The sequence below is a fragment of the Crinia signifera genome, chromosome 7 (genome assembly GCF_055691185.1).
Source record: "Crinia signifera chromosome 7, ASM5569118v1, whole genome shotgun sequence".
Lineage (NCBI taxonomy): Eukaryota > Metazoa > Chordata > Amphibia > Anura > Myobatrachidae > Crinia > Crinia signifera.
Window position 1 is genome coordinate 169,009,167 of NC_139223.1, and position 13,346 is coordinate 169,022,512.

General features: G+C 36.5%; 1 protein-coding gene across 1 annotated transcript; it reads right to left on the minus strand.

Annotated features, from left to right (window-relative positions):
- Nucleotides 1-1,582: 1,582 nt before the first annotated feature.
- On the minus strand, nt 1,583-12,715 carry EN1 (engrailed homeobox 1). Its single transcript, XM_083152126.1, has 2 exons — nt 11,755-12,715; nt 1,583-2,322 (listed from the first exon to the last, which is right to left on the minus strand). The coding sequence occupies exons 1-2, from the start codon at nt 12,122-12,124 to the stop codon at nt 2,006-2,008; spliced, it is 687 nt and encodes a 228-aa protein (XP_083008252.1). The 5' UTR covers nt 12,125-12,715; the 3' UTR covers nt 1,583-2,005.
- Between the last annotated feature and the right edge of the window lie 631 nt (nt 12,716-13,346).

Sequence of the window (13,346 nt, forward strand, 5' to 3'; positions counted from 1 at the left end):
CTCCAATACACCCCAGAAATATAAATAACTGCAGCCTCCAATACACCCCAGAAATATAATTATCTGCAGCCTCCAACACACCCCAGAAACATAATTGTCTGCAGCCTCCAATACACCCCAGAAATATAATTAACTGCAGCCTCCAATACACCCCAGAAATATAATTATCTGCAGCCTCCAACACACCCCAGAAACATAATTGTCTGCAGCCTCCAATACACCCCAGAAATATAATTATCTGCAGCCTCCAATACACCCCAGAAATATAATTGTCTGCAGCTTCCAATACACCCCAGAAATATAATTACCTGCAGCCTCCAATACACCCCAGAAATATAATTGTCTGCAGCTTCCAATACACCCCAGAAATATAATTACCTGCAGCCTCCAATACACCCCAGAAATATAATTATCTGTAGCCTGCAACACACCCCAGAAATATAATTAACTGCAGCCTCCAACACACCCCAGAAATATAATAATCTGCAGCCTCCAATACACCCCAGAAATATAATTGTCTGCAGCTTCCAATACACCCCAGAAATATAATTACCTGCAGCCTCCAACACACCACAGAAATATAATTATCTGCAGCCTCCAACACACCCCAGAAATATAATTAACTGCAGCCTCCAATACACCCCAGAAATATAATTGTCTACAGTTTCTAATACACCCCAGAAATTCCATCACTGCAGCCCATCACTAGAAATCGGGGACCAATACCAGTATTCCCCGCACACAGATCACAGGAGGGAGAGGGAGCAGGGGAGATGGGAGGGGGGTGGGGGGGGGCCTTGTATAAAATGATCACATATCATGACAGTTCAAACAATAGAGGAACTTTACGATACGTTTAGAAAATAAACCACAATAACTGATCACATAACATCGGACAAAGGTATCGGATACAATCAGGAGCAGACAGACAACACCAAGATTGCACCCAGATAATTAAACAATAACCCAGAATATGATGCTGCTTCATTATTACCATTGTTATATTATCATTGTTATTTTACCATTGTTATATTACCATTGTTATATTATCATTGTTATATAACGTTACTGTTTGGTTTCATTGCGTGGTACAGAATTTTATTCCCTGATTTTACTTTCATCTGATCAATGATCGAAGTATAAGATAATGTTATGATATATTATTAATAAAATCCTCTAATTCTGTGACAGACTAAATATTCGGCAGATAAGCAAATTCTATTAATAGGAAATAACTGATTTCAAACGGAATAATCTACAAATATAATACTACAAAACTAACAGGATTCCTGGCAATAGCAGAGGGTACAGGAGGTGGATATAGATAGATAGATAGATAGATAGATAGATAGATAGATAGATATGTATAAATAAATGATAGATACATTTGCACACATATATACACAGACACACAATATATATATATATATATATATATATATATATAATATATATATATATATATATATATATATATATATATATATATATATATATATATATATATATATATATATCGTTGCAGGAGCCCTGAGCACCGGAATAAGAGCTCGGACATATCATTATCATCGAATAATCGGTTTATTATAAAATAAGTTACACCTCCCTGTTATAGGACACGTCCCACGTTTTATTTCAGGGTACAATTTTCTGAACATAATAAAATCTTTGGTTGGTTTGAAAGGACAGTTCTGCACCCCCCATCCGGGGGAGGGTGCCCAGAGACACGGGTGGGGGATCCACACTTAAGAGGTACTCAACGGTCAGTTGGGGGATCCACCACAACACCCAGATATATATGACAGGAGACACGGAGGCTGGGGGGCAGGCCCACCCCCCCCCCAGCACAGACAGTACTTTGTCCTTACCTGATATTACATCTATACAAGGTCAGATCAGGGTATATATAGTGATAGTGAGGGTGTGAGGGGGTCTCCCCCACACCATAGGGTCATGTCTGTAGAAGCCCTTACCCCCCACCCTCCCACCCCCCCATAGAGGAGCCTCACTCGCTGTCCTCCTTGTCCTGCACCGTGGTGGTGGAGTGGTTGTACAGTCCCTGTGCCATCAGGTGAAGGGCTAGTCCGTTCTTTAGGCCAGACGCCTTCTTGATTTTGGCTCTTTTATTCTGGAACCAGATCTTGATTTGGGACTCGTTGAGGTTAAGCTCTTGGGCCAAGGTCTGCCTCCTCTGCTCGGTGATGTAGCGGTTGGCCTGGAACTCGGCTTTCAGCCTCTGCAGCTGCTCCGCGGTGAAGGCTGTGCGCGGCCTCTTGTCCTCCTTCTCGTTCTTCTTCTTCTTTAGCTTCCTGGTGCGAGGCCCTGCGGGGGCGGGGATACAGGGGTTAGTCCACAATACACAGGCTCTGCGAGGGGTTCATGTTGTTGTTATTATTATTATTTGTAGTTATTTGTAGTTATTATTTGTAGTTATTATTACTATCATTATAAGTCTATTTTATATTATTATGTGTGGTAATTATTAATATTTGTAGTAATTATTATTATTATTATTTGTAGTTATCATTATTTGTAGTTATTATGACTATTATTATTATTAGTCTGTTTTATATTGTTATGTGTGATAATTATTATTACTATTTGTAGTATTTATTTTTATTACTATTATCATCATTATTAGTATTTTATATTATTATTATTATTATTATTATTATCATCATTAGTAGTAGTAGTAGTAGTAGTATTTTAGCATTATAATAAAAAAAATACTTTTTTTATTTTTTATTTATCTTGTTACCTTGTTACTGATATTGCTCATATTATTATTTTCATTTCTTACATTTATTTTTACTACTTCCTCTATTATTATTACCTTTTCTGCTATTATTACTCATAATATTTGTCATTTTATTACCTTCATAATGATCATCATTAGTATGACTACTGCTATTAATTGTTACTGTTTCGTTTATTTTACTAATAATATTATTCATATTATCATCATCATGAGCTTTAGTTTTACTGCTAGTATTGTACCTGCGTTTATTAAAGTTTAATTGTATTATTATGAACATTGTGATCATTATTATTTATTTTGTTATTATTATTACTACTAATAATGACTATGATTATTGTTATTAATAATAATATATTCTTTATTATTATTATTACTTATATTTTTTGTTACTACTATTATTATTATTATTATCTACTACTCTTATAGTTCATATTAGTTCATATTTTTGTATTAATAGCATTAACATTATTGTTGTTATTATTTATAGAATTTAGGATTTTTTTTATATTTTTAAAAATGTTTACATTTTATTTATTGACAGTTTCATATCTAACGCAAATTTCATTGCGCTTTACAATTGGCAACAGTTATAAAACAAAACCATGTAGTTACAGACATTCCCATAGATGAGGGGAGGGGGGGGGTGGGGGATGGGGGATCTGCTCGTTGTATTATTACTATCATTATTTTTGTGTTAGAAATTGTGCACTATATCCCTCCTTTTACCCGATTTAGATGAAGATTCACCTGCTATCCGATACTGGAAGTAATGATCATATCATTATATGTAACAATCGCCTATATAACACTATCATCACATAGTACATGTCTGTGGTTACTCACTATCAAACACACCGAATGGATGTGATCGTGTCAGTGTGAGATCACAGATAGAGATAGTATATATGTATATACCAGCAGCTCCCAATGAAAGGTATACAGGAGACCTGGAAATATGGTTCATCACACACACACACACACACACACACACACACACACACACACACACACACACACACACACACACACACACACACACACACACACACACACACACACACACACACACACACACACACACACACACACTGTAATATACTGATATGGAGCGTAATACACAGTGAAAGTGTGTACACTGTAAATCGCAACCAAATGTAAATAAATATTGTTGTGTGTGTGTCTTACGACGATTTTATTAAATATATGTAACAATCGGAAAGTTCCCATAGGTGTCGGAATAACTGTCTCTCATTCCCATAGCGATATTTGAAAATAATCTTCTCCCAGATTCCGATTTATGATGATTAATGATACCAGGTAATTAGTAAATCGCTACACGGAGATGATCCGGGATATTTCTGGCGTACAATCCGCTACATTGTATCGCTATTCCCGGACAGTTACCTCTGCGCCTGTTCTTCTGTCCTCTATATAGTATAACATTGTATCAAAGTATTTCTTCTGCGATCTACAACAATGAAATTGTGCAAATGACAACAATTAGAGGCATCAATTGTTATAATTCCATATAAGAATACAGTACACAAATACTGTACAGATAGAGGTGTTTTACAGAGGTACACGGTGATGATGTGCTCTACACAGGTAATGATGTGGTGTACACAGGTAATGATGTACTACAGTACACAGGTAATGATGTACAGTATGCGGGTAATGATGTGGTGTACACGGGTAATGATGTGCTCTACACAGGTAATGATGTGGTGTACACGGGTAATGCTTTACAGTACACAGGTAATGATGTACAGTACACGGGTAATGATGTACAATACACAGTTAATGATGTACAGTACACGGGTAATGATGTGGTGTACACAGGTGATGATGTACAGTACACGGTTAATGATGTGGTGTACACAGGTAATGATGTACAGTACACGGGTAATGATGTGTACACAGGTAATGATGTGATATACACAGGTAATGATGTACAGTATACGGGTAATGATGTGGTCTACACAGGTAATGATGTAAAATACACAGGTAATGATGTGGTGTACAGTACACAGGTAATGGTTTGGTTTACAGTACACATGTAATGGTGTAGTGTACAGTACACAGGTAATGATGTGATGTACAGTACACAGGTAATGATGTGGTGTACACAGGTAATGATGTAAAATACACAGGTAATGATGTGATGTACAGTACACAGGTAATGGTGTAGTGTACAGTACACAGGTAATGGTGTGATGTATACAAATAATGATGTACAGTACACAGGTAATGGTTTGGTGTACAGTACAAAGGTAATGATTTACAGTACACGGGTAATGGTGTGGTCTACACAGGTAATGATGTACAGTACACGGGTAACGATGTGGTGTACACAGGTAATGATGTACAGTACACAGGTAATGATGTACAGTATACGGGTAATGATGTGGTGTACACAGGTAATGGTGTAAAATACACAGGTAATGATGTGGTGTACAGTACAAAGGTAATGGTTTGGTGTACAGTACACAGGTAATGATGTTGTGTACAGTACACAGCTAATGGTGTGGTGTACAGTACACAGGTAATGGTGTGGTGTACAGTACACAGGTAATGGTGTGGTGTACAGTACACAGGTAAAGATGTGGTGTACAGTACACAGGTAATGATGTGGTGTACAGTACACAGGTAATGTACAGGATTATACATATATACCGTGTGTGATGGAGCAATGTGTGTGTTTAGGTATGCGTGTGTGTATGTATGTATTTATGTATGTATGTATGTATGTACAGTATGTATGTATGTATGTATGTATGTATGCATGCATGCGTGTGTGTATGTATGTATGTATGTATGTATGTATGTATGTATGTATGTATGTGTGTACAGTATGTATGTATGTATGTATGTATGTATGTATGTATGTATGTGTGTACAGTATGTATGTATGTATGTATGTATGTATGTATGTATGTATGTGTGTACAGTATGTATGTATGTATGTATGTATGTATGTATGTATGTGTGTATGCGTGTATGTATGTCTATCTATCAAATGAGTGATCGTTATTTAGAGAAAATGTAATATTCAGTGATATGTGCAATTGACCTGTGTGTGTGTGCATGCGAGAGAGTGTGTAAATGTATGTATGTATGTCTATCTATCTATCTATCTATCTACACACACACACACACACACACACACACACACACACACACACACACACACACACACACACACACACACACTATTATGAGCTGATTCCCTTGTTCAGTCTGTAGTTCAAGCAACGTACAGCAGGATGGGGAAGGAAACACGGGGGCATTAATGGGATACCCGAGAAATATAACTCTTACATTGTAAGGATAACACATAATACATCCACACACACCAATAAAAAAAAACACTGTATATAGGTTGGACACTGACACCAGCGCTGCTATAGAGGCTGAGCACTGACACCAACACTGATATAGAAACAGGACTGACACTAGCACTGCCACAGAGGCTGCCCACTGCCACCAGCACTGCCACAGAGGCTGGTCACTGACACCAGCACTGCCACAGAGGCTGGCCACTGCCACCAGCACTGCCACAGAGGCTGGTCACTGACACCAGCACTGCCACAGAGGCTGGCCACTGCCACAGAGGCTGGCCACTGCCACCAGCACTGCCACAGAAGCTAGCCACTGCCACCAGCACTACCACAGAGGCTGGTCACTGCCTCCAGCACTACCACAGAGGCTGGTCACTGACACCAGCACTGCCACAGAGGCTGGCCACTGCCACCAGCACTGCCACAGAGGCTGGTCACTGACACCAGCACTACCACAGAGGCTGGCCACTGTCATACAAGTAATACTTGGTCCGTCACCGATGGGGGCAACCAGCCACTACCGAATCCTTATCTCCCCCCCCTCCCAAATTCACCACCAGTGTCCCCCGGGGCCCCTGATTGTTCCTGTATACTTTAGCTGTATAGTTATCCCTGTTTATATCTATCGCTATTAAGATATAGGAAAAATAAGTTCTAATGATTATAATGTAATCAATAGTGTTTCTACCTATTTCTTTATATTAAGAAGCAGTGTTTATGACTATATATTGTACTATAAGAAGCAGTGTTTATGATTATATATTGTACTGTAAGAAGCAGTGTTTATGATTATATATTATACTATAAGAAGCAGTGTGTATGATTATATATTGTACTATAAGAAGCAGTGTTTATGATTATATATTATACTATAAGAAGCAGTGTGTATGATTATATATTGTACTATAAGAAGAAGTGTTTATGATTATATACTGTACTATAAGAAGCAGTGTTTATGATTATATACTGTACTATAAGAGGCAGTGTTTATGATTATATATTGTACTGTGAGAAGCAGTGTTTATGATTATATATTATACTATAAGAAGCAGTGTTTATGATTATATATTGTACTGTAAGAAGCAGTGTTTATGATTATATATTATACTATAAGAAGCAGTGTGTATGATTATATATTGTACTATAAGAAGCAGTGTTTATGATTATATATTGTACTGTAAGAAGCAGTGTGTATGATTATATATTGTACTATAAGAAGCAGTGTTTATGATTATATATTGTACTATAAGAAGCAGTGTTTATGATTATATATTGTACTGTAAGAAGCAGTGTTTATGATTATATATTGTACTATAAGAAGCAGTGTTTATGATTATATATTGTACTGTAAGAAGCGGTGTTTATGATTATATATTGTACTATAAGAAGCAGTGTTTATGATTATATATTGTACTGTAAGAAGCAGTGTGTATGATTATATATTGTACTATAAGAAGCAGTGTTTATGATTATATATTGTACAAATGTACCTATATAATAGTATCAGTGAGTATATACAACAAATCCTAAAACATATATATGTATATATATATATATATATATATATATATATTAATAGCCGACACTCCCCCAAATAATGTTTATGCTTAGAAGCTAATATAGCTATACCATAAAATAGCTGGGTTTTTGTGTAATTATGTGTATTATATATGTCAGTTAATATAACAATATTTCACTATTACACTTTAATCATTTTTTGTAATTAGCAAGTAGAGGTGTTTACTGGAATTTAGAAGAATCTGAAGAATTGATCTCTATAATGGCTATAAGGGCCGATATTTAGGAATGTATAATACAGTGTTAATATTAGTGTTTATACATCTACATTTATTACAGAAATACAATTCAGTATTTGTAAAAATGCCGTTATCTGTATTAAATCATAGGAACTAGTATTTCTACAACCATAGGTATAGAGTATAAAAATATCGCTCTGCTTATGAATATTCCGTGGATATAAACCCGCGTGTATCTCTACTTAAAGAGCAGTGTTAAATATGTATATGTATAAATATATGGTCATTATAGTATAGGGAGAAATGTGTATAAATAGATATTTACTATAATATAAGGAGCAGTGTTTATAAATATATGGTCATTATAGTACAGGGAGCAAGGTGTGTAAATAGATATTTACTATAAGAAGTATTGTTTATAAATGTTTCCTTATTACAGTATAGAGACCAATGTTAATAGATATTTTCTTATTACAGTATTGAGACCAGCGATTATAAATGCTTATAAATATATTACAGTATAAGGTGCAGTGTTTATAAATAAATCGTCATATTGAATGAATCGTTGTTATAGTCTGTTCATATTTATATCTCTTCAGTATATAGAGCGGTGTTTATATTATAGAGAACGATATTTATAAACAAATCTCCTTCGCAGTAAACAGAGAAGAAGCCGCAATATTAAATATTATTGATATTATAATGACGCATGTTTCTCTAAGAAAGTGTTTATATTATCGCGTCATAATGGTATAAGGACCGGTTATTATACGTATAATATGTATGAAACAGTGTTGTGACGTTATTATAGTATATAGTGTGTGTATACATTACTTTCCAGGTATAATGAGGGCAGCAGTGTTTATAAGTACTACATTTTCATAGTACTAGTAGTATATTTATCCCTATGTTTTTTAGGGAACACTCTTTATAAATATACTGTTGTTATTATTATTATTATTATTATTATTATTATTATTATTATTATTATTATTATCATAGTGTATCGTTATAATATAGGGACCAGTGTCTATGTATCGTTATATTATAGGGACCAGTGTCTATATATCGTTATAATATAGGTACCAGTGTCTATATATCGTTATTATATAGGTACCAGTGTCTATAAATGTATCGTTATAATATAGGGACCAGTGTGTATAAATGTCCATGCTTTATAGTATAAGGATAAGCTTATATACGTTTACCTCTATTATAGCATAAAGGGAAGTGTTTAGAAATATTATGTGATTATATGGAGCAGTGTGATAAATATTAGGTTATTATAATATAGGGACCGGTGTCTATGTATCGTTATAATATAGGGACCAGTGTCTATGTATCGTTATAATATAGGGTGTATGAGTGTGTATACATGTATGGCTGTAACATTATAAAAAGCATTGCTCGCAAATATAAGGTTATTGCATTAATGTCGTGTGCAGTGTTTATAACTTCAATACACAACAGGGAACAATGTTTCTAAGGACGTTATTATAATACAGGGAACAGTGTTTATAAATGTAACTTTTGTATATTGACTACAGTTTATAAATGTGACGTTATTATAGTCTAGGAAACAATGTTCATAAGTCTGACATTATAATTGTATAAGGAGCAATGTGTGTGCTATAGGGAACAGTGTTATAAATATAACTGTATTATAGTGTAGGGAGCAGTGTTATAAATATAACTGTATTATAGTGTAGGGAGCAGTGTTATAAATATAACTGTATTATAGTGTAGGGAGCAGTGTTTATAAATATAACTGTATTATAGTGTAGGGAGCAGTGTATATAAATATAACTGTATTATAGTGTAAGGAGCAGTGTTTATAAATATGACGTTATTATTATTATAGTATAGTATAGGGAACAGTGTTATAAATATAACTATTATATTATAGGGAACAGTGTTATAAATATAACTATTATATTATAGGGAACAGTGTTATAAATATAACTGTATTATAGTGTAGGGAGCAGTGTATATAAATATAACTGTATTATAGTGTAGGGAGCAGTGTTATAAATATAACTGTATTATAGTGTAGGGAGCAGTGTTATAAATATAACTGTATTATAGTGTAGGGAGCAGTGTTTATAAATATAACTGTATTATAGTGTAGGGAGCAGTGTATATAAATATAACTGTATTATAGTGTAAGGAGCAGTGTTTATAAATATGACGTTATTATTATTATAGTATAGTATAGGGAACAGTGTTATAAATATAACTATTATATTATAGGGAACAGTGTTATAAATATAACTATTATATTATAGGGAACAGTGTTATAAATATAACTATTATATTATAGGGAACAGTGTTATAAATATAACTGTATATTATAGGGAGCAGTGTATATAAATATAACTATTATATTATAGGGAGCAGTGTATATAAATATAACTGTATATTATAGGGAGCAGTGTATATAAATATAACTGTATAGTATAGGGGACAGTGTTTATAAATATGACGTTATTATAGTGTAGGGAGCAGTATTTATAGATATGACGTTATTATTATATTGTAGGGAGCAGTGTATATAAATATGACGTTATTATTAGTGTAGGGAGCAGTGTATATAGATATGACGTTATTATAGCATAGTGAACAGTGTATATAAATACGACGTTATTATTAGTGTAGGGAGCAGTGTATATAAATATAACTGTATTATAGTGTAGGGAGCAGTGTATATAAATATGACGTTATTATTATAGTATAGGGAGCAGTGTATATAAATATAACTGTATTATAGTATAGGGAGCAGTGTATATAAATATAACTGTATTATAGTATAGGGAGCAGTGTTTATAAATATAACTGTATTATAGTATAGGGAGCAGTGTTTATAAATATAACTGTATTATAGTGTAGGGAGCAGTGTATATAAATATGACGTTGTTATTATTATAGTATAGGGAGCAGTGTATATAAATATAACTGTATTATAGTATAGGGAGCAGTGTATATAAATATAACTGTATTATAGTATAGGGAGCAGTGTTTATAAATATAACTGTATTATAGCGTAGGGAGCAGTGTTTATAAATATAACTGTATTATAGTATAGGGAGCAGTGTTTATAAATATAACTGTATTATAGCGTAGGGAGCAGTGTTTATAAATATAACTGTATTATAGTGTAGGGAGCAGTGTATATAAATATTACGTTATTGTAGTGTAGGGAGCAGTGTATATAAATATAACTGTATTATAGTATAGGGAGCAGTGTATACAAATATGACGTTATTATCATAGTGTAGGGAGCAGTGTTTATAAATATGACGTTATTATTAGTGTAGGGAGCAGTGTTTATAAACAAATGGCTTTGTCAGTGTACAGAGAAGCAGCTACAATAATATATAATAATAATAATAATAAGAATATATATACTCATAATATAATGTTTGGAATGGAGTATATATAATGGGTAGACAGGGGACACATTATAACCAGCTGCTGATCTATCTCGCAGACATGGCTCCGGTTTACTTTCGTTCTTCATAAACCGGATATGACACCCAAGGAGGAATCCGGGTCCATGACACAGAGCTGGGACTGTGGGACCCTGGCACCCAATAATCCCGGCGTTATGTAGGAATAGACTTCCTATTTATCACCCCCCAGCCAGAATAGGGCGATAACTACCGAATACTCAAAAACCATCGTCTATCCCCATTCCTTGCCAACTGTCCTGAAATCATCGGGACTGAATGGTCCCTATTTTCCTGCACAATAAAGTCCCTATTGTCCTGCAGGTTGGAGGTAACGCTCATCATCCTGACCATGCTTATAGCTAGAAGCATTTATGTGCACAGCCTGTCCCGATTTTCAGAGCCCCAGACAGCTGGGCATTGTAGTCCTCCTCCCCAGAAATCGGGACTCTTACCTGAGGACGGCCGGTCGGAGTAGCGGGTGCAGTACACCCAGGCGGGCCATACCAGGGGGTCGTTCTTGTTGGCCGGGGGCCCGGCGTTCTCCACCAGGAGCAGGGCAGGGTTGGAGTCGCTCCCCTTGGAGCTGTCCGAGGTGGTGTCAGAGTCCGGGCTGGGAGCCGAATGACCCGGCCGGGTGTGCAGGGGGTTGACGTTCTCTCGCCCGGGGGTCTCCTTCCTGCAGCCGAAGTCCGGGCGCAGAATGTTGTCTATGAAGAAGTTGGTGGTCCGGTGCGGTGGGGCCCCGGGGTGCATGGGGGGAGGGGAGACCCCGTTATCCGACTCACTGGGGGCTCCGGGACTGTGCTCAGTCTGATCCTCCATCCTGGCGCCCACCAGCCCCGGAGCCCACCCCAGCTGGGAGTCCCCGGAGAAGTCAGCACCTACTGCACCCAATAATGCCAGCAGCAGCTCCGCAGACTACAGAGCCCCCTGCCTCATCACTCACACAGCTGCCGGGGGGCACCCCCAGATCTCACTGCACCCCCAGATCTCACTGCACCCCCTGATCACACTGCACCCTCTGATCACACTGCACCCCCAGATCTCACTGCACCCCCTGATCACACTGCACCCTTGACCTACCAGAACCCCTACTGATCGCACTGCGCCACCTGATGTCACTGCACCCCAGATCTCACTTTAGCTCTTGATTTCCAGTGACATCCATATATCACTGCACCCTTAAAATGTGTGCTTGATCTTTTTGCACCCCCTATTGTGCACCTCCTTGTCAGTCTTTTCCCCCTGATATGTATGCACCCCCTGCTGATCTAATTGCACCCCCCTATTGTGCACCCCCTGGTCAGTCTGCACCCCCTGATATGTCTGCACCCCCAGATCAGTGTGCACCCCCTGGCTTTCCCCCGGCACTGAGCGCGGTGTGAGCGGGGTTCCAGACTGGCAGCTCCTCTCTCCCTCTCTGGCTCCCTCTCTCCTTCTCTCTGCACTTTTTCCCCTTCAGCCGGAAGCATGTGAGACAGCTGCACGTGTGGGCGACCAATAGGAGGGCTGGAATCTCCCTGACATTCCCAGGACTGACCAATGAGAGGCCAGGGATCTAGCTCTCTGTAATATTGTCCCTGGAAATATCTATATCATATAATGCAACATAATGCATAATACAGGAGAGCAACCCAAACACTGATGTATGTGATACTGTAACATAATGCTCTAATACTACAGACAGGTATATAATCTTATATATAATGCTCTAATACTACAGGCAGGTATATAATCTTATATATAATGCACTAATACTACAGGCAGGTATATAATCTTATATATAATGCTCTAATACTACAGGCAGGTATATAATCTTATATATAATGCTCTAATACTACAGACAGGTATATAATCTTATATTTAATGCTCTAATACTACAGACAGGTATATAATGTTATATATAATGCACTAATACTACAGACAGGTATATAATCTTATATATAATGCTCTAATACTACAGGCAGGTATATAATCTTATATATAATGCACTAATACTACAGGCAGGTATATAATCTTATATATAATGCTCTAATACTACAGG